We start from the raw sequence: 22929 nt of genomic DNA, 5'->3' as shown, positions 1-22929 counted from the left end.
GAGCAGCGCTCCGAAAGCTAGTGACATCGAAACAAACCTGTTAGACTTTAACCTGGTGTTATAAAACTTCTTACTGTACTCACCCCAGTCCAACGCCGGCATCTCGACATCATATATGTTTGCAATGTGTTAACTCGGGGTGTTAATTTATTATTTATGTATAGGGGGGAGGGAGCACGGGGGTTGTTTTATTTTGTTTTGTATATAATTCTATTGGGTTCCTTTTTCATTTTGTTGTTGATATTTTGTGAAAACTTCAATAAAAATTATTTTTTTAAAAAGGAATGATTGAAGTGCATGGTCTGCATAAATTTGGAAAAAATGTAAATATTTTTTAAAATAAAGTTTGAAAATGGTCTAATGGGGTCGAGGGACGTTCAGGTTGACTCAGCAAGGGATTAGACTGGCACATCACTGTAAACGAAGCAGCAAAGCCGATCACTAGTCCAGCGTTCTACCGAGATCTAGCGCCTAACCAAATTGACCTGGTATTTAGACAATAAGTCTGAATTTCACTGATAAATGTAGCAAGTGGAATATATCTGTTTTCTGGGCGTGTTTCATTTTTAGACAGCCGGACTTTGGATCTCCAACTTGTCTGTTGTTTTATGTATGTGTGCATGTATGGAAGTCTCTCATTGCGCCATCAAAAGTTGTTCTATTCCACAGAGCCTAAATTCTGTTAATTGAGGGACCCATCAGTATGAGAGAGTCACCAAGATAGGGAATTCGGGGAAAAAACACAACCCAGAGAGTAGTGAGAACGTGGAACTCTGACACAGGGAATAGTTAAGGCGAATAGTATGGATGCAGTTGAAGGGAGGCGTGTAAGCATCTGAGGTAAGAGAATAAAGGGTTATGTAGATATAGCTAGATGAGGAAAGACTGGAATAGCATTGAGTAGAGCATAAATGCCAACTTCAGCCTGATTAGGCTGCATGGCCTGTCCCAATGCATGTATGCTATTTAATCCTATGTATACTTTGTTTCTGTAACAGTAGCATTGGCTCCTTTCACCACCATGTTTGTCAGGGCCATCGGAGTACTCTTGCTAGGACCTGCTGCGGAGGCTGTGAAGGCAAATATAGAATCGCTAACAAGAAATTTCCATTATTAACTGTGGTTTTAAAGTCACGCAGAATATTGGTGACCTTAATTGGCATTTAATTTTGCATTCTTGTCAGATTTGGCTTTCGTTCATCCATGAACCGCAAGGAAACTGTAAACAAAATATAGTTAAACTTTATCTACAGCTTTAGCTGTTTCAGTTGGAGGCAGAAAACAAAATCATTGTTCAAGCTATCAGTAAATCCTAATGCGTAGCTTTCATAATGACTTGGTGGAAAAATAAATCTCTTAATGTGGTTGAGCCCAGATTTAATTCCTTTCCTGCTACCCAGGTAGAAAACGGGGTCTACCAAAAGTGTTCCTTTCTGTGCTTCACCCAGACCTCTGACAGACGTCTAATTCAAGGCTTAACAAATGTGGCATTTGAGGCATGGGGTGGCACAGCTAGTCATCAACTCGCTGTTCCGTCACCTCTAGGATGTTACTGTGTAGGCTGATACTTTGTCTCTTTTTCTTTTGATGATGCTGAGGGTGCTAAGTGAATAATTTGATACAATCTGAAAATACTGCACACCAGTCCACAGATGAACATTACTCAATAGAAAGGCTTGATCTGAGCTCCTGTGTCTGGGGGCCTTGCTCCCATCTATTTGGACTCAAATGTTGAGCTGTCTGTGCCAAAAGTGCTGCTTATTTATTTTACAGGTTTTCAGCCCTTCAAAGGTGACTGGGTGCAGGCGCAATACTCTATTGAACAAACAACTTGGAAAAGTCAAGCCTACTGTGTGAAGCCACTTAGATATAAAAGAGTAGATAAAGTAGGTGCTCATTAAAGATGTAATAACTTTTTTTTAATGATCTGTAGAATTTTGGAATTTGAAAATACAAGTTGATTCAATATTGTGGAATAAAGGGTCATTTATAGTTCATGCCGTTGAGTTTTCCTTCCCTTTTTTTGGAGCATTCGGCAACATATTTTTGCAGATTTCAGAACCCATTATATTTATTGGAAGAGTTTTTCTGAATATATCCTGGACATGCTCAATGTGCATAGATTTGCATTTATTTGCAGATGTGAATACCTGTCGGATTTATAGTTAGAACATTTTTACACATCCTGAACACACCTTACGCGTGAATTTACTTTTTTTTTTTAGATCATACTTATACCCACAGTTTCCACTTTAAAAATGCCTTTCTTTTAACTCTTACCCTTTTAACCAGCAACGCAGTTTACTCAGCCAGGTCCCTAAATAACCTGCGCCCTCTCCCTGGCAAAAAAACAAAACGCACAGGCCGAATTGGTATGTGGCTTGTCTGACTATTAGATCGTTCTTTCAAAGTGAATTGACATTGTTCTGTGATGGAAGATTTGTGCAGAGTCTTAATTGCTGGTGTTTTCCTCTCTAATGGAGAAACGCCATCAGCACCTCTCGCTCTCCAAGGATACTCAGGGGTAACTTGCTTGGGTTGGTTCATTAACTTCTGACTTAAATGCCTCAGACAATAGTTCCCACTAGTTCCCAGGACTTTTCAAGATCTGAACCCCATCCTGAACTCTGGGGTTTAATTTGGTTTACTGTCTTTCCCACACCGTAGGAAATATAGACCGGAGGGAAGCCTTTTTCTAATAAAGGGGAAAGGTTTCAACAGAATTGCAAGGGGAAAAAAGAAGGAAAATTAAGGGAGAAGAGGGTGTGGGAAAGTGGCAGAATGAGGACTAGCAATAGACACTTGCCGAACAACATTGGTGATGGATGAAGTCCTCAATATATTTCTGCATTGCAAGAAATGGTGACGGAAATGCGGCACACAAAATAGGCTATCTGACCCAACCAGTCCATGTGCTACACTTCAGCCTCCTCCATCTTTCCTCATTTATCACTGTCAGCATAACCCTCTAGTCCCTGCTCCATCACAAGCTGATCTTGCTTTCCCTGAAACATATCTATAGTTTCCCTCCGTGTGATGGTGAGTTCCACATTGAAAATATTTCTCCTGAATTGCTATTTGATTTCTTGGTAACTGTCTTACATTTAAAGGCCTCTAGTTTCGCTCTTCCTCACAAATGGAAATGTCTCTCCCTCTTATGCTTTCTCGCACTGGCAAAACCTTTCAGAAATCTAAATATCTCTAAAAGATAATCCCTCAGCAAAGAGACATTTCTGTTTGTCCTCCAGTAGGTTCTGTTACCATCCTTGAAAATATTTATTTGCAGTCTTTCCATACCTCTATACCCTTTTCACAACATGGACACCAGAGCTGTAAAGTAGGGTCTAACTGAAAAGATTGCTGCTAGATTGCAGGTTCAATGTGAAAGTGATTCCATTCGGCACAACCTGGATGACCACAATTATGTTACTATAACATCCTTCCTTGTAAATCTTAACCTCTCGGGGAGAATTTATTATAAACTATTCATAGTTATAACTGTGTTTCTTGTTTGAAGGTACCAATTACCAGAATTCTTCATCGAAGTGGGGTAGTGGATGACTTTGTATTTTTCACACTCGATTCTCTCCGACTACCACACTATTATGTACCTAAAAAGGATGATTTGGTCAATCTTGTGATCATTGAAAGTAATCAGTCTTTATACCTATGGAGAGCTTTATGCATCGCACCTGCAGAGAAAGAAAGGTATGGTTTAATCCAGCTTTACAGTTACATTGAATACTTTGCTATGTGCAAGTTTCATTTAACGAGTTTAGAATGTTACCATTCAGAACCAATTTGTGTACTGTCCTCTCAGATCGACAATTAGTCCATTAACTAACAATCGGTAACAGTTCAAAGGGCCCCACCCCATCAGCTTACTCTCAATCATCAGTAATGTAATGGAAGGTGTCATCGACAGTGCTATCAAGTGGCACTTACACAATAACCTGCTCACCGATATTCAATTTGGGTTTTGTCAAGACCATTTTGCTCCTAGTGTTTTTATTTTTTCATGGTATGAGATATCAGCATCGCTGGCTAGGCCAGCATTGGTTTCGCATCCTGAAGTTCCCTTGAGCAGATGGTGATGAGCAGCCTTTTTGAATGCTTCAGGCCAAATAGCGTGGGTACACCCACCGTGCTGTTCGGAAGGAAGTTCCAACATTTTGACTCCGCAACAGTGAAGGAATGGCGATATTGTTCCAAACCAGAATGTGGTGTGGCTTGAAAGAAACGTGCAGATGGTGGTGCTTTCATGCATCTTCTGTCCTTGTCTTTTTAGGTAATATATATCGTGGGTTTTGGGAAGTGTTGTTGAAAGAGGTTTGGTGAATTGCTGCATTGGAGTGCATCTTGTATATTGTTACACGCTACTGCCCACAGTGCGTTGTTGGTGGAGGGAGGGAGGGAATATTTGATTCTGCAGCTGCACTCTTCCTGGGCAAGTGAGAGTATTCAATGTTGAGTTGTGCCTTGTAGATGATGGACAGACTTTGGGAGATGAGAAGTAAGTTACTCACCATGGAATTCCGAGCCTCTGACCTGTTCTTGTAGCCGCAGTATTTTTATATAGCTGGTCCAGTTAGTTTTTGATCAATGGCATTGCCCAGGGTGTTGATTTTGGTGGTGAGGGGTGGGTGCGGAGGCAGGGGTTAATTTAGCAATGGTAATGTCATCAAATGTCATGGGGAGATGTTTTGATTATCTCTTGTTGGAGATGGTCATCGTCTGTAGTGTTATTGTTACTTGCCACTTATCAGCTGAAACCGGAATGTTGTCCAGATGTTGCTGCGCAGGATCTGAGAGTTGCGAATGGTATTGAACATCCAATTATCCGCGAACATTCCCACTTCTGACCTAATGATGTAGGGAAGATTATTGATAAAGTAACTGAAGATGGTTTGGCCCAGGACAGTACCCTGAGAAACTCTTGTAGTGATGTCCTGGCACTGAGGTGGCCCCCAGCAAACAGCTTCCTTTGTGCTAGATAGATTCCAACCGCAAGAAGTTTTCAACCTGCTTCCCATTGACTTCATTTTTTCAGAGCTTCTTGATGCCACACTTATCATAGTGTATCTATAATTACGACATTGAAGTTGGCAAAGTATTTTAAACTTGCCTGTTAAAAAAGTTCCCAACTCGGTAACAGGCTTACCCTGAAGTTCGTAAATTGACTGATCTGACGTGTCCGCATCCGCCATCTTGTCAGCACTTTTGCTCGTCTTCTCAGTCAACGGCGAGCCCGCGTTTCCTTCCTTCCTCAACGCTGCTTTTCGCATTCTTTAACGGCTTATTATTTTTCTCTTTTTTTTCCCCCACCCTTCTTTCCTTCTTCGATCCTTTCTTCTTTTTAAATAAAATAGAAAAAAAAAAAAATTCTTCCTTCAAAAAAAAGGGGAAACAAAACTTTCATCAAATTTCTTTAAAACTTCTTTCTCTTCTTTTTTTGTTTTCCTCCAGAATTTCCCTGGGACCGGGCTTCAGTCTTCTTACCACATTCTAGGCGGGAGCCATCCGATGTGGGACATCTCTCCTACATCACGCCCTGGCTTCGGGCCTGCTGCCTCGGCCCCCGTTTGGCTCCTCGTTTCAACTTTTCAGGTCCGGCTTTCAGGCTGTCCCGCTCCTCCTCCACGTGCAGCCACTCTGCCGAACCTACCTGGACCAACTCCGTGAAACGGAGCTTTAACGCTTGGGCGAGGGAGGCAGGGCCGACCCCGGAGAAGTTTAATTTTTTTTTAAACAGCAGAGAACCCCCCCCCCCCCCCCCGAAAAAGATTGCGATATCGCAGACCGGCAGGAGCTTCTCCTCAACGCGGCCGCTCCGCTCGCGAACACCACCCTTGACAGTGAAACTTGAGGAATTATTTAACCGCATTGTGAATTGCAATGAAGGCTAAACCTGTAGTTGTCATATGGTTGTCTACTGTGCGATGATTCCTGTTTCTCTGTGACTCAGCTTTTGCGAAAAGTGTCTGGAACATGTTCAATGAAACAGGGGTAACGTTCAAATGGAATTTTGCTCAGATTAAGCTTACAAAATGCTAAATGTGTTTCTAATCGAGAGACTTGGGTTGAACTAATCTGGAATGGAAAACCGAGCACATTGCAAAATTCTGCAAAACAGCTAGGAAGTTGACGGTATTTCAAATAATACCAAATATCCTTCCCTTTCTGGCCTGTTGGTGATGTGGAAGCCACCTCATTCTTTCACTTCCTCAACTCTTTCTCTTTTGTTTAGGGGAGAGGGTGTGTACAGTGCCTGGGTGTTCCTTTCTTTTAAACCTCTGCACAAATTAACATTGTGTTTACCTTCTATTTTATCCCCATTGGTTACTGAACAGTAACAGGACTAAAAAAAATTTAATGTACTGGGATATTTAGCACCCTTAAAGGAATTTTGCATGTCACTTTCCATGTTTAATATTTGTTCAAATAATGACATAGTGGGAGGTTAAACTGTGTGTCATTGATCTTGGTTTGTCATTTAAATACTATTCAAATTATCAAGATGAAATAAATGGCAAACAGGGGTGCTTATGGTTTGTAGTCAGCAGTATTCTGTGCTGTAGGGACAGCATCCGAGGGGCATTTAGCAATATTCTTAGACTATCTGCTATCGTGCTTCAATAATTCAGGGAGTGTTTCTTGACAATGCAGTAGAATCTAAGGCTGTGTAAATGGAGGCCATTATTAAAGCATGTAACTGGATAGACGCCTCAGTCAGATGCTTAACATAGCAAATCATCTCGAATGCATTAATTATACTGCAACCTTCTCAAGCATCATGATTTGTTTATTTTTGAAACCTCCAGTATCAAATTTATCACTGAAATTAATTTGGGCTCTGCAACCTCCTGAAATGTTGTACATAACCGAGAGATTTTGTCAGCACAGCACAGGAGGCAGAGAAATGCCAGCACCAAGAACCATTTACTTTCCTTTAGTCCCTTTTACTCTTTCCCACAATCCTTCAAATGGTGTCCTCACTCTGGCTTGTGCTCGTCATCCTCGTCTTGCCTGTGCATAATATTGCTTTTCTGTGTTGTGAGATATAACCTTCCGGTTGTTATAAAGGAGGGAGAGGGATTACAAATTTCCAGGATCGCAACATTTGAAATTCTGGCTGTTTTTCAGTTTATCACTTCTTTCGATGACAAACAAAGAGTTTGAGCAAATTGATTTGGAGTTCTCTAACAAAGAAGGATTGGAAGTTCCAAGGCAGATTGATTTTGGTACCATTAAGCAAGGAGAGAAGAAAGACATGATGGTGTGGATTGAGTAAGTTTATATGAAGTGCAATTTTCAGTATTTGAAGGAGAAACATAAAGGCCAAGATTCTCCGATCCCGCCCGGGTCGAAGAATCGCTGGGGTGGCGCGGGAATCGCGCCACTCCGACGCTGGGCTGCCGATTCTCCGGCAACCAGAGAATCGGTGCCAATCGCTCCCGCGGGGCCGCTGCCGCGCCGGTCGGGGCCTTTGAAAGCGGTCCCCCCCCCCCCCCCAACGATTCTCCGTGCCTCGACGGGCCGAGTGCCCGCCGAGTTCAGCCAAGTCCCACCGGCGTGGTTACGTATGGCCCTACCCAGGGGGACCTCGGAGTTCTGGCTGCAGGGGCCGTCCTGGTAGGGGGGGGGGATCTGACTCTGGGGGTGGGGGGCTCCACGGTGTCCAGACCCGTGATCAGGGCCTATCAATCAGCGGGCGGGCTAATTCCGGGGGGGGGGGGGCCCTTGCGTTCCTCCGTGCCGGGCCCCTGTAGGGCTCCGCCATATTGCCCCGGGGGCCGGGGCAGAGACTCAACCCACGCGCGGACCCGCGCCCGGCTTTTGAGCGCACTCCGGCGCCGTACTAGCCCCCTAGGAAGGGGTGAATGCCTGGGCCTGGAACTTGGCCTCGGGGTCGGAGAATCCCGGCCAAAGTGTCTCAATATTATGGTTTGTGTGTGCGCTGTTGAATTACAATAAAGTGTAGTTGGCACGTAGATTCCATGCATTGGCAATATACGTTTTGACTAAAATAATACTCGTATAAATCTTGTAAAGGTTTTAGTAAGTTTCCATGTTACCTTGTTGATATTGAAAGCCTATAGAGGCACAAATGTATTAAATGAATGAAGTGTTCTATGTAACAGCAGACAAAATGTGTTCCTTAACTCCATACTTGGCAGGTAAGCAAACAATATATATATTTATGTCTCTGGGAAAGTGGAGTTGAAGTCCAAGATCTGCCATGATATTCAATGCAGAGCAGTCTCGATGGGCTGAATGGTCTTGGTCCCGCTCCTATTTCTTATGTTCAGGAAAAGAACTATGAAATGCCAACTCCGCAGTGTTGAGGGAAACAGTTGCACAAAGGCAAACCAGAAGAACCTGGCCAAACTGAGTCAAACGATATTGGATTTTGGACAGGTTATGACTGTAGCCTGAAATCCCGGGACACGTGATTTAATACTTCTGGTTCTCCGGCTCTGAATGTAATGGCAGGGATGATGTATGTTTTATGTGTAGATTTGATGTAGATTTTATTTTCTTCATCTGTCATTTTTGTTTTCAGGAACAAAGGAAAAGAGATGTACAACCTCCTGAACTACAAGCTGGCAGGATGGGAGAGAGGAAATCAGTTCTTTTTGGCATCGGCACATTTGGTTACTGTCTCTGAAAATAGAACTATACCACAGCAGGGCACCACTAAATTTGAATCTAACTGTAGATCGACTCAATCCCAGTCGTCCTATTTGGTCCTCGGTTGTTCACTTCCCAGAGTACCAGTTCAGCCAGATTCTAAGTATCCCAATGTGACTCTTGATCACACTAATATTCCTCCACCTTGTGATATAACCTCGCTTCAACCAAATGTTTCACCCAGTTCGCAAAGCACTCCAGATACCTTGTGGGCCAACCTGCCAACCGCCTCTGCAAGTTTGGTAAATCAGCTTAATTACCCGCCAACTTGTGATGATGCTGATGCAAAACGTGAAAAGGTGAAATTGGAACTCTGTGCAAATACTGAAACTGGTGAAACAATACTGCAAATACTACCTGGTAGAAAAGCCTACATAAACCTTGTGTGCGAAGCAAAGTAAGAATCTTGTTTTTGAAAACAGCTTATCATCGAAGAGAATATTTATGCACAGAACTCCGTCTATTGTTAAAAAGATAGCTAGCACTAACATTAATTCTTAAATACGTTTGCGATTTAAGTAGTACTTCTGTTGAAAAATCATGGCACAGGAAGTGAAAGCCTCAGCTAATTTTGGCTGAATGTTAAAAATCTCCTTATTCCATTTCTGTTTTTTAAAAAGCCTGCTCTGCCACCTGAAAGTAGATCCAGAAATTCCTACTTGCTTTTTTTTAAATATAAATTTAGAGTGCCCAATTCCTTTTGTTCCAATTAAGGGACAATTTAGAGTGGCCAATCCTCCTACCCTGCGCATCTTTGGGTTGTGGGGGTGAGACCGCCGCAGACACGTGAAGAATATGCAAACGTCACACGGACAGTGGCCTGGGGCCGGGATTGAACCCGGGTCCTCAGCGCTGTGAGGCAGCAGTGCTAACCACTGTGCCGCCCCAGAATTCCTGCTTTCCGATTTGATTATGGTTAATCAATTCCATATCCTCCACTGCCTTTCTCACGCCATTTCCCTCTTTACCTGTCTCACTGTAGGTTGTATAATGTAGCATTATACAACACCGTAGGGGCCATTTGGCTCACTGTACTGTGGAGGTCTCTTTTAGCTATCTAGTTGGTCCTGCTCTTTCCTCATAGCCTTCCTTTTTAAGTTAATATCCACTTCCCTCTAGAAAGTTGCAATTAAATTTGCTTCTTCCACTCTTCAAGACAATATATTCTAGATCGTAATTATCCGGCGTTAGAGGTCTGATAATTACATTTAAATATATTCTAATCATAGAATCGCTACACTGCAGAAGCAGGCCATTCAGCCCATTAAGTCTGCACCAACTGTCCAAAAACGCACCCTTACCCAGGACTACTCCCCGTAACCTAAACTCCACATCCCTGGACATTAAGGAGCAATTTAGCGTGACCAATCCACCTAACCTGCACATCTTTGAATTTTAGGAAGAAACCGGAGCACCCGAAGGAAACCCATGCAGCCACTGGGAGAATGTGCATTGCACTTGGTCCCCAACTCCAAATCATCTATGTAAATTGTAAACAATTGTGGGCCCAACACTGATCCCTGAGGGACACCACTAGCTACTGATTTCCAACCAGAGAAACACCCATTAATCCTCACTCTTTGCTTTCTATTAATTAACCAATCCTCTATCCATGCTACTACTTTACCCTTAATGCCATGCATCTTTATCTTATGCAGCAACCTTTTGTGTGGCACCTTGTCAAAAGATTTCTGGAAATCCAGATATACCACATCCATTGGCTCCCTGTTATCTACCGCACTGGTAATGTCCTCAAACAAATTTCACTAAATTAGTTAGGCACGACCTGCCCTTTATGAACCCATGCTGCATCTGCCCAATGGGACAATTTCCATCCAGATTCCTTGCTATTTCTGCCTTGATGATAGATTCCAGCATCTTCCCTACTACCGAAGTTAAGCTAACTGGCCTATAATTACCCACTTTCTGCCTACCTCCTTTTTTAAACAGTGGTGTCACGTTTGCTAATTTCCAATCCGCCGGGACCACCCCAGAGTCTAGTGCATTTTGGTAAATTATCACTAGTGCATTTGCAATTTCCCTCGCCATCTCTTTTAGCACTCTGGGATGCATTCCATCAGGGCCAGGAGACTTGTCTACCTTTCTCCCCATTAGCTTGCCATCACTACCTGCTTAGTGATAACAATCATCTCAATGTCCTCACCTGTCATAGCCTCATTTCCATCAGTCACTGGCATGTTATTTGTGCCTACCACTGTGAAGACCGACCCAAAAAACCCGTTCAGTTCCTCAGCCATTTCCTCATCTCTCATTATTAAATCTCCCTTCTCATCCTCTAAAGGACCAATATTTACCTTAGCCACTCTTTTTTGTTTTATATATTTGTAGAAACTTTTACTATCAGTTTTTAGATTCTGAGCAAGTTTACTCTCATAAACTACCCTACTCTTCTTCATAGCTTTTTAGTAGCTTTCTGTGGCCCCCTAAAGATTTCCCAGTCCTCTAGTCTCCCACTAATCTTTGATGAAGTAACTTGATGAAGAGTGCATGTAGAGTTTATTTTGCTAGTATGGCAAAGAGAATACTTCCATTAAAATCTGGAATGTAGTGGATTTTTGTGGTATGGGTTACACCTTGATCACCATAAATTGTTTAACAGTGAAAGAGTTGAAATCATCCAGGTAGGTACTAGATAGAGAGTACACACTGGGATTTTAACATACTTATTTTACTTGCAATACACTGCTTGAAACAAATTTCAGTAATTCATTCATTTTCTTCCACATGGTTAGCTTTTAAATGTCATTTTGACTTTTTTTTTTAACAGGAACCCTGGTCGTTGCAAAGATCTTCTCATGCTTTACTTTAATGATTTTGTGATGGGATGCTATGTCGAAGTGGATGTGATGAGTGATGAGGAATCGCTCCTTAAACCGAGATCCCGATATCATCCCATACAATCCAAATCCCCTCGGGCAGAACAAAATGAAACCAACTGCATGTTTGTGAGTGTGAAAAATCCTACGAGGTACCGTAAAGCTTTTGAAATGTTTTCTACTGGCATATCTCCTGTGCCATTGCTCATGCCTTAATCCGAGGATTCAATGTTTTATAACAAGGGAATGATGGACAAAGTGGGAACTCTGAGGAACTGTGCCTCCCATAGACGATGCCCGTTGGTATTGCACAGGGGTCCCCCCCCAAACCTGCACTATATTTAAATGAGTCCTGTGCGCACTGGTTAGAAACATGATTAGATTACTTCATCAAGAGGCAAATTGGGTCGACCCAATATTGATTTAATGGAGTCTGTGTATTAATACATTACTTTCAAACAAGCCGTGTTTATTTAATTAGTAAATTAAAAGAGGAGCTCCATTCATGCCCTTGGGGTAATACATTAATGTACCTAATCTTCATTAATGAATTTAAATACTTTTAAGGAAACTAAGGAGCTTTGGAGAAGGAGAATTAAAATGGGAACTGCAGTTGCACTTTGTGCATTCTACCATCCCACCGTCCTTTGTTGTACTGTATGATCGTAGCAGCACTTTGTACTTGGCAACCTGCTTGTCTGTCCAGCATTGACTAGATCGAATTGGAAATGGCAGAGAACATTGCATTACTCCACAGCTGACGGGATCAAATTGCACATTCCAGATTTGCAGTTAGGTGGGTCTTGTCTACCAAGGGGACCCTTCAGAATTCTGGTCCCGCCTATTGGTGTTGCAATACAAATTGCTAAAATGAAATGATCGTGGCGTCCGGAAAAGGTTTTTCAATTAAAGGCAGCGGGAAAAATTTAACGTGTTAAATAAAATACCAGTGGGTGGGGGGGATGAGCAACTTCACAGCTGGGAGTCCTGCATCGAGAGCAGGGGGAGTGGGGTGGGGAATCGGTAGCCAGGAGCAAGACATTTAATTGGTGATCAGATGCGTAAATTCATTGATTAAAGGAATTGGATTGGGAATGTCTTGAACGAAGGACGATTTCGGAAAATCCCAGGATTGGCAACTGGAGAATCCTCCTGGAAGAGACACCGGTGTGCAGGTGGAGGCTGAGGTAGGAGGTAAAATAAATTTAACCAAAGTGAAGGGATCAATTATGTGGAGCAAAGGTGTATCTAGGGATGGTGGAGAAGGGAAATTTTTAATTTAAGTGCTATAATCAGACTAGATGGCAAAAAATCTGAAAATGCTTACAAAGAGGGGGAAATTATTAAAAGTTAAGATCCCACCTATAAGAATGGAAAATATGATGCAGAGCAGTGTGGAAAAATTGCAGAAAGCTAGAGAAGTTCCATCGACAGGTGGAAGTGTGTAGCTACAGGTGTGACTCTGCCTCTGACACCAAGTAATTGCCCATTACATAATGGGAAGTCCTATTGAGATGCCAACTCATGGAAATGAGGAGTAGCACGGCAAAAACGGCAACTGCAGTTCCCATTTTAATTCTCTTCTGGGAACATAGCCTTGAATGATTAAAACCAATCTATGACTTTTGGAGTGTAGTTGATTTTTGTACCCAGGAGCACAAGTTTGCAAGATTAAAAAAGCTGTTTTCAATTGGACAACACCCAATTCTTCAATTGTGGAATGTAATGAAAGAAGCTAATGTCTGCTTGAACCCTCTTCAGAATTGTGTAGTGAGTGAAAAGTTCTTCCACAGGTTTGAGCAACAGCTTGTCTAACTTGTACTAACTTTGTGAATGTTCTGCCCAGACTGGCCAGAAGACACATACCTAGCTTCCTTCCACAGTACACTGTACCTGAGAGATTGAAGGAGTGCATTGGAAAAGGTGCAGATGTCCTGACTATTCAGCCAGATCTGTCGGAGGTTAGTAATTTAACATAATTGCAATCGGTTAATTTTATGTGAGAAATTATCTCCGCTTCAAGTGAACATTTGTTTTGAATCTTTTTAGGCTCTGAGTATATCGAAATATAAAGGCCATTTTTCAACTCTTCTGTGGCTGGAAGAGATTAGAGCTGAGATGGAGATCAAGGAATTTAACATGCCCGCAGTGACTTTGAAAAAGCAAGGAGATTTCCTAGTTCTGGAGGTGCCGGGGATGGTTGAAGGTCGTCCATCTGTATCTATTGGTTGGTTGGACATGAATCCATTTACAAACTCTCAAGACGGCTAAGATTTGAACCAACTCATTTTGTGCTGTTGCCCCAGTTTGGGATATCAGAAGGGACAGTTAGTGTTAATTTATATATCGATCTCTCCCTCTGCCCCATCGCTGGCTCTCTCTCTCTCCCCCTCCCTCTCTCTCCCTCTCCACCTCGCTCTCGGTCTCTCTTGCTCTCGCTCTCCTTTTAAAACTGTGTCTCAGTTATTTGGCTTGAGGTTAATTTAAATTTCTGGCTCATGTATTCATTCATGAACACACTGCACAATGTGTGGCTGCAAAATAATTTAACAGCGTCCAGTGCAACAGCTGAGGCATGCTAAATCTAAGAGTATTATCTCCATGGAGGTATCAAAATGAAATTAAAGCACGATTCTTGGCAAAGGAGCAAAACATCTCTCTGCAGGAGGGCTTCACTATTAGAGGTGGGAAGCAGGTATCCTGCTAAAGAAAGATGAGTGCAGATTCAATATTTCAAAACTTAAAAAAGTAAATGAATGTTAATAACGGGGCTGAGCCAAGTTGGAAGAGTGCATCTGTTTGCAACTGCTAAAGAAGCTGCCTGCTAAAGCACGGGAATATTAAAATGGGAATCAGAAAGGAATACCAATAGCAGCAAAATCAAAGAGGGAACGCCAGTGATGATAAGATAAAACGTGAGAGTGCAAATAGGCCAAACAAAGCAGAGCAACATGGGAGAGGGGTTTGAGATGATTTTGGTGTGAAATGTGCACCAATGAGGAGGCCAGATCCAAGGTCCCAGGTCTAATTCCCGGCGTGGGCCACTGTCTGGGTGGAGTCTGCACGTTCTCCCTGTGTCTGCGTGGGTTTCCTCCCACAAGTCCTGAAAGATGTGCTTGTTAGGTAATTTGGACATTCTGAATTCTCCCTCTGTGTACCCGAACAGGTGCCTTAATGTGGCAACTAGGGGCTTTTCACAGTAACTTCATTGCAGTGTTAATGTAAACCTACTTGTGACAATAAAGATTATTAAAAGATACATTAAAAGGGTGGGAAAATGTGATAACTGTCTTGATCAGCAATCTTAAAAAAAGGTCATGGTCTGTTAAGAAAAAAAAAATGATGATGCATTTGCAACATAACCTCCCACCTCAGAAAAAAATACCAAGGCATCATTCAGGCTTCGTTATAAGAGGTGGAAGTCATGGATAAACTGAAAGGATTTAAAACTAGTAACAGTCCAGGGTTTACATGCTATATATTCCGAGTCTGGTGTGTGGATTTTTGAAGCACTAAGTACCATTGACAGGGCCAATGAACGACGAGTAAGAAAGACTTGCATTTATATAGTGCTTTTCACCACCTCCAAATGTCCCAAAATGCTTTACGGCCATGAAGGACTTTTGAAGTAAACACAATTTTAGGGTGCTTATAGTGGGGGATTCAGCAATGGTAATACCATTGAATATCATGGGGAGATGGTTGGATTCACTCCAACTAAAAGTAACTTGAATTCAGAAAATGCTGTAATTTTCAAGTTAAATCTCACATTATGCATTTAGTGTTGACTTCCTTTCGGCAATTATTTTGGGAAATAATGAAATATTACTTTTTTTTTCTTTGTCGAACATAGACATGAAAGATGCAACAAATTATTAGAATGAAAAGTGCATTATTGACTACTGTTATTTGACCAAATGCCTTTTGTATTCATTTAGTTTTAGTTATTTAAAGTGTACTTTATTTGTCATTAGGTGACCGAATAATATTAAGGAATTCATGTTACACAGACGCTGAAGTGCGGTATTCTGGCTTTGTATCTGAGGTAAATGGACTTCAAATGGGCTTCAAACTGCATTCTTCAGTTACCAACAATTGTCTGGAAAGAAAAAAATGCATAATTCAGTTATCAATTAAAATTTCATTCTGTTGTTTTTTTTTTAAAAAGGAAATTAATTGTATGCTCAAAGCAAGAGCACTTTGTAAGCAGAATTCTAATCACAATTAATGAAATTGTGGAGAATAAACCAAACTACTTTTATTGTTTCAGAATATTCAAACATTCGTATTAATTCTGGGGAAAAAGCAAGGTCATGCCTTATCCTTACACTAATGTCTGAATCTATTGAGGAACCTCTTGTCTCATTTGTTTTACGTTTTACTTTTCACACTAGGTTAAAGAGTGAAGTAAGGGATCAGCTTTGGTCTAATTGAAGGGGCGAGTGTGCTTGCGGGGCTGAATTTCCAACACCTGTCCTTGTTCCTTCCTATGTTCTGAGCAATTTTGAAGAAGTTAGATTTTAAAAGGGAAATTTAGAACATTTCGGGGGACAGACACTTTTTCATCCACTTGCGGAGAAGGAAATAAACTTCATTTAATTGAAAAGAATGGAACAGTTATTGTGCTTGCCCTCCCAGTATTCTTTCCTCATCTCCCGTCCTCCATGAAAGGTGACATCTGCTAAAAGGTACTGACTTAAATGAGCCTGTTGCTCTAACTAATTTACTTATATGATCATTCTTGGTAAGTAAGTCCATTTGATTGAACTGTTCTGCCACCCAAGTGCAGAAGAGAGTTTCAAATTTCTGCAGCCTTTTCTGTCTGAAAGTGTTTACTAATTCCACTCTTGAAAGATCTGGCTCTAGTTTTTAAACTCTGTTCCCTCGTCCCAGAATCCTAATGAGTGCAAATAGCTTCTCTATATCGAACCTATTTGTTCCCCTTGATGCTTTGAAGGAGGTCTTGTGGCATCCCTACCTCTGCGCCAGAAGCTCTGGGCTCAAGTTCCACTTCAAGATTTTATGGGCACAGATGACGTGTTCATGACAAACAGGTTGAATACAAGCCTGTAAATCCATCCAATACGCCATCGATGGCAGGTGTAAGAGTGAGAGAGTTTCCTGGACAGCCATAACTGCAGGAGGCAATGGCCAAGCATAATCATAGACCAATCCAATGGAAGTCCATGGCCACCAACATCCTCTGTGGGCATGGTACCAGGTGGAGGAGGAAAACCTTAAAGGCTTCAATCTAATCAACACGTAACCTTCTAAATGCCATAAGAACATATAAATTATGGGCAGGACTAGGCCAATTGGCCCCTCCAGCCTGTTCTCGGTTCAGTAAGACCATGGCTGATCTGATTGCAACGACAATCCCAATTCCTGCCTACTCCCGATAACATTTCACCCTCTTGTTAATCAGAAATGGTAACCGGGGCCGGTTTAGCTCAGTTGGCTGGACAACTGGTTTCTGATGCAGAGCAAAGCCAGCAGTGCGGGTTCAATTTCCGTACCAGCTCCGTCTCCTCAACCTTGCTCCTCACCTGAGGCAGCACGATAGCACAGTAGCACTGTTGCTTCACAGCGTCAGGGTCCCAGGTCTGATTCCCGGCTTGGGTCACTGTCTGTGCAGAGTCTGCACGTTCTCCCCGTCTCTGCGTGGGTTTCCTCCGGGTGCTCCGGTTTCTTCCCACAAGTCCCGAAATATGTGCTGTTAGATAATTTGGACATTCTGAACTCTCCTTCCTTGTACCCAAACAGGTGCCGGAATGTGGCGACTAGGGGCTTTTCACAGTAAATTCATTGCAGTGTTAATGTAAGCCAACTTGTGACAATAAAGATTATTTTTTTAAAAATCATCACCAGTTAGCTCTCCCCTTCAAAGGGGAAAACAGCCTATGATCACCTGGCACTATGGCGACTACTTTTTTAAGTTTGTATCCCATTTGTTCTTGAGGTTTTTGCGTAATTTTTGCTTTCCTTGTTCAGATATGTGCAGCTGGTCATTCTGTTCTCAGAAAGCTAACTAGCTTTTCCTCCCCTTGGTATAGGTGTATGAAGACGAGCTTCTGCTGCAATTTAATTCCTCATTTCACCAGTCCTATGGAGGGGGACCTGTAGATGTAGAGTTTACGTACAACAGGTAAAATCAGGATGCATAATTGTTGCATTTAGAAAAACCAACTGCAGCATACATTGCAGTAGAAATTGAGGTCACAGAAATTCACTTAACAAAATTAGTTGGTACAGCCTCTGAATTGTTCTGTATTCATTTGGAATGTTTCAGAACCTCAACCAGGAGATGTCAGTTTGCTGTGGAACAAGCTTTGCATCTTGGTGAAGCAGGTATCATGACTTCTAAATCTCGGTGGGAGCGTGTTTTTTCTGAGAAGGAATTTTTGGTGTTTTTGCCTCCAATGTCTAGAAATAATATCGTCGGTTTGAAGGACTGCTAAACATGATGATAACGATTTCACATAAATCAGTCAAAACTGACACCCTGCAGAAAGCTAATTTGTTTTGATTATCTCTTGTTTCTGATCTGTATCTTGAAGAATCAATGTTAAGAAGGAAGATTGCAGCCAATGCTTATTATCCATAAAAACTGGAGTCTATTCTTTGAGAAGATAACTTTTTTTGGAGGAAGGATACTTGCTGTTGGCAGAGCATTAAAAGAACTGTTGGGCTGAGCATGAAAAAATGTGGAACTTGTAACAAAGGCAATGTAGCAATTGTCGGAGACTTTAATCCTCACATATACTGGACTAATAAAATTAGCAAAGTTGTTTTCGACGGTGAGTTTGTAAAATACATTGATGAAAGGTTCCTGGAACAATGACTTTTGGAACCAACTCTGGATTTTTGATCTAGTAAGAAACTACAGAGGGTCATGAACACAGCCCAGTCCATCACGCGAACCCGCTTCCCATTCATTGACTCTGTCTACACCTCCCGTCGCTTTGGGAAAGTGGGCAGCATAATCAAAGACCCCTCCCACCCAGCTTATTCACTCCTCCAATTTGTTCCATTGGGCAGGAGATAAAAAAGTTTGAGAACACGCACTAACAGATTCAAAAACAACTTCTTCCCGGCTGTTACCAGACTCCTAAACGGCCCTCTAATGGACTGAGTAGGGTTAATTGGTAATCGCATAGTAAAAGATCTGCAGGCAAATAGTGATCATACCATAATTGATTCCATATAAAGTCTGAAAGCGACATACTCCACAATCGCAAACAATAATCTTACACCTATCTACTTGGCTTAAAGTTTGAGAGATGAAGGGTGATTGGACACAGAGGAAAACATTTAAAGAACAAATTAAATATTTTCAATGAAATATGTTCCATTGGAAAATAAAAAGTCAGCAAGAAAGATCCATCTGTGGCTTACTGGGAATATTGAGGAGTGTATTGGATTTAGCCAGCATAAGAACTAGGAGCAGGAATGGCAGTCCAGCCCTTTGAGCCCACTCCGCCATTCATTATGATCATGGCTGGCCTCCTCTCGGCTTCAGCTCCACTTTCTTGCCCATTTTCCATTACCCTCAACACATTACTAATTAGAAATCTGTCAATCTCCTCATTAAATTTACTCAGTGTCCCGACATCCACTGCACTCTGAGGTAGCGAATTCCACAGATTCACGACCCTTTGAGAGAAGTAATTTCTTCTCATCTCTGTTTTAAATATGCTGCCCCTTATTCTAAAACTAGTTCTAGATTGCCCCACGAGAGGAAGCATCCCCTCTATGTCTACTTTGTCAATATCTTTTATCATCTTCCGTACCTCAATATTCTTCTAAACTCGAGAGAGTATAGGCTTAAACTGCTCAATCTCGCTTCATAAGACAAACCCCTCATCCCTGGGGTCAATCTAGTGAACTAATACATCTAGAGAAGAGGCTTATCATATGACAAAGAATAGTAATAAGCTTGGGATTGGGAGTGTTTTAGAAACCAGCAAAGGGCCACAGAAGGTAGATTAAAAATGAGAAAATAAAAAGAGTAAACTAAGAGCTTTTACAAGAATATGTAAAGGAGGAGAGTAGCTAAAGGAAATGCAGGGACATTGAACAAATATTTCTGCCATCACAATAAAAGAGACAGATTGCATACCAGAAATATAGGATAACCAAGGTGCTAAAAAGAGTGAGGAATTTTAAGTAATCAATATCTGCAGGGGATAAGTATTACAGAAACTTAACTGGACTAAAATTCACCAAATTCCCAGGTCCTAGGGTTCCTAAAGAGGTAGCTGTAGAGATTGTGGATATGTTGGTTATGATTTTTTTTAATGAGCAAGGCAGATTGGAAGTTAGCAAATGTAACGCTACTATTCCAGAAAGGAGGGATAGATAAAACAGAACTACAGGCCACTTAGCCTGACATTAGTCATTGGGAAAATGCTGGAATCCCTTATTAAGGAAGTCTTTATGTGTTTGGAAAATCATAAATTATCAAGCAGTTAGCATAGTTTTACAAAAGGGAAATGATGTTTGACAATTTTATGACAGTTTTATCTTGAGGCTGTAACTAGGAAGATAGATGAAGATGTAATATATTTGGATTTTCAAAATGCATTTTAATAAGATACATAAGATAAGGACTCGTGCAGTTGGAGGTAATATGTTAGCATAGATAAAAGATTGGGTAATGGACATGAAACCGAGAATAAGGATAAACAGGACATTTTCAAATTGGTACGTTATGTCTACTGGACTTGCCGCAAGGATCAGTGCTATAATCTCAGCTGTGTATGTGGTATTATCAGGTATTACAGTACCCAAGAGGCCGAAGACCATTGGTTAAACCTAGAGGTTTACCATTTACCATTGGCTGTTGGTACGTAGCTCCGCCTTGATGGGCGGGGTATAAGAACTGGTGCTGTCCCAGCAGCCCCCACTTTCTGTACCGAAGCTGCTGGGGAACAGTTCTAGTCGATTAGAGCCTTCAGTTATGTTACAACCTCGTCTTTGAGTTTAATTGATCATGCATCAATTACAATCAGTTTAATGACTTGGATGAACAGAATAATGTGTGTAGGTTTGCCGATGATACAAAGCTAGATAGGAAAGTATGCTGTGAAAGGCAACAAAAGGACTGCAAAGAGATATAGACAGATTAAATGAGTGCAACAAGGCGGTAGATATAGTGAAGTTATTCACCTCGATAGTAAGAATAGAATAGCAAAATATGTTTTAAAAGGCGTGAAACTTGTCAGGGTTGATGTTGAGAGAGAATTGGGTGTACTATACAGAACACAAAGCAAAAAAAATAGGAAAGCAAATTACTAGTTGAACTTTATGACAAGGAAATTGGAGTTTAAAAATAAGCAAGTCTTGCTACAGTTGTGCAGGGCTTTGATGAGACCAAACCTGGAGTGGTGTGTGCAGTTTTGATCTCCCTATCTAAGAAAAGATATACTTGCATTGGAATTGGTAAAGCCAAGGTTCACTAGATTAATTCTTTGGATGAGAGGCTGAGAAAATTGGGCTTACAGACTCTGGAATTTAGAAAAATGAGAGGTGATCATATTGAAAATTCATTATTTTGAAGGGGCTTGGCTGGAAATCTAGAAAAAGAGAGCACGATATCTGGATAAGAGGTCTGATTATCCAGGACTGAGATGAGGAGAAATGTCTTCATTCGAAGGGTTGTGAATCTTTGAAATTCTTTACCCCAGATAATTGTGAATGCTTAATTATTAAATATACTTGAGGCTGAATGAGATAGACAGATTTTTGGTTTCTGAGGGATTCGAGGTATATGGGGAGCTGGTCTGAAAGTGGAGTTAAGGCTGTGATCAGCCATGATTATGTTGAATGGCGGTGCTCATATTTCTTACTAAGATCATAGACTTTACAGTGCAGAAGGAGGCCATTCGGTCCATTGAGTCTGCATGGGCCCTTGGAAAGAGCACCCCACCTAAGCCCATGCCTCCACCCTGTCCCTGTAGCCCCACCTATCATTTTGGACAATTTGGCATGGCCAATCCACCTATCCGCACATCTTTGGACTGTGGTAGAAAACCGGAGCACCCAGAAGAAACCCACACAGACACGGGGAGGAAGTGCAATCTCCATACAGACTGTCACCCAAGGCTGGAATTAAACCCCGATCCCTGGAGCTGAGGCAGCAGTGCTAACCACTGTGTCACCGTATGCAGCATGGTAGCATAGTGGTTACCATAGTTATTTCGCAGCCCCAGGTTCTATTCCTTGCTGGTTCACTGTCCGTGCGGAGTCTGCACGTTCTCCCCGTGTCTGCGTGGGTTTCCTCCGGGTGCTCTGGTTTCCTCCCACAGTCCAAAGATGTGCAGGTAGGTGGATTGGCCATGCTAAATTGCCCTTAGTGTCCATAAAGGTTAAGTAGGGGTTATGGGAATCGGGTAGATATGTGGGCTTGAGTAGGGTGTTCTTTGTCAGGGCCGGTGCAGACTTGATGGGCTGTGTGGCCTCCTTCCGCACTGTAAATTCTATGATCAATGATGACCGTGCCGCCCGTGGGTGCAAATATGCTTCTCAGGAAGGCATTGGACGAATTCTTTGTCAGGATTATAAAAAAATGTTTTGACTTTACACTCAGTGCCTGAAGATGAAAGCACTAGTAATATAGTTTAGTAGGAGTATTAAGCTTTAGGAACGGAACTAGTTAGCATTGATTTGATTGTTTTGGACTCCCTATTGGTTTCCCAAAAGGCAGTATAAGGGAGCATAGTTTTGTGCTTGACGATGGCAAACTCCAGGAAACTTGTTAATGTTCCAGCAGAATATATATTAATGATAAATTAGCTGAATTGAAATCAGCATGACATCAGAAATTATTAAAAGAAAGGCTAAAAGAAATGTGAAATATAAAACACTCAATTTTGAGCCTGTGGTTGAAAGAGGGAAGCAATGAATGGAAATTGGAATTTTGTAGGTGGATGTTTTGCAATCTGAAGACATTTAATGGAATAACCAGAGAATACAATTTTTAATGTAGCTAAATGATAGGCATACGGTTTTGTAACAGGAAATGTGGAATTAGTGGATATCCAAAGTCAACAAAGAAAGAGTTTGGGGATAAACATTGGCGCAGTTGGTAACCGTTTCAATCAAATTCCGGCATGCATGTCAATGGAATTTAGCCAGAACTCAAAACCAGTATTTGTTAAAAAATAAACTATCGTGGATCATTGGTGAAGTTATATGTTATGTGCAGTTTTGTAAATCTCTATTCAAAACATTAATATTTGGCATAGAATCTTCAGGATCATTATGCGAGGTGAACATAGAACATAGAACAATACAGCGCAGTGCAGGCCCTTCGGCCCACGATGTTGCACCGAAACAAAAGCCATCTAACCTACACTATGCCATTATCATCCATATGTTTATCCAATAAACTTTTAAATGC

At 41.6% G+C, this 22929-nt stretch overlaps 1 protein-coding gene across 2 annotated transcripts in view; it reads left to right on the top strand.

Moving 5' to 3' along the window:
* Nucleotides 1-22929, top strand: part of mov10l1 (Mov10 like RNA helicase 1) — a 108966-nt gene that overhangs the window by 40569 nt on the left and 45468 nt on the right. For both annotated transcript variants that reach the window (XM_072471440.1, XM_072471441.1), the window contains exons 5-14: nucleotides 1774-1886; nucleotides 3518-3708; nucleotides 7144-7287; nucleotides 8564-9088; nucleotides 11480-11680; nucleotides 13375-13489; nucleotides 13578-13755; nucleotides 15503-15573; nucleotides 17582-17673; nucleotides 17818-17876. In XM_072471440.1, coding sequence (XP_072327541.1) covers nucleotides 1774-1886; nucleotides 3518-3708; nucleotides 7144-7287; nucleotides 8564-9088; nucleotides 11480-11680; nucleotides 13375-13489; nucleotides 13578-13755; nucleotides 15503-15573; nucleotides 17582-17673; nucleotides 17818-17876 — 1689 coding nt within the window. The remainder of the gene's footprint in view (nucleotides 1-1773; nucleotides 1887-3517; nucleotides 3709-7143; nucleotides 7288-8563; nucleotides 9089-11479; nucleotides 11681-13374; nucleotides 13490-13577; nucleotides 13756-15502; nucleotides 15574-17581; nucleotides 17674-17817; nucleotides 17877-22929) is intronic.

Source organism: Scyliorhinus torazame, chromosome 13 (assembly GCF_047496885.1).
Source record: "Scyliorhinus torazame isolate Kashiwa2021f chromosome 13, sScyTor2.1, whole genome shotgun sequence".
Taxonomy (NCBI): domain Eukaryota; kingdom Metazoa; phylum Chordata; class Chondrichthyes; order Carcharhiniformes; family Scyliorhinidae; genus Scyliorhinus; species Scyliorhinus torazame.
This window is presented reverse-complemented; position numbering and strand designations above follow the sequence as displayed.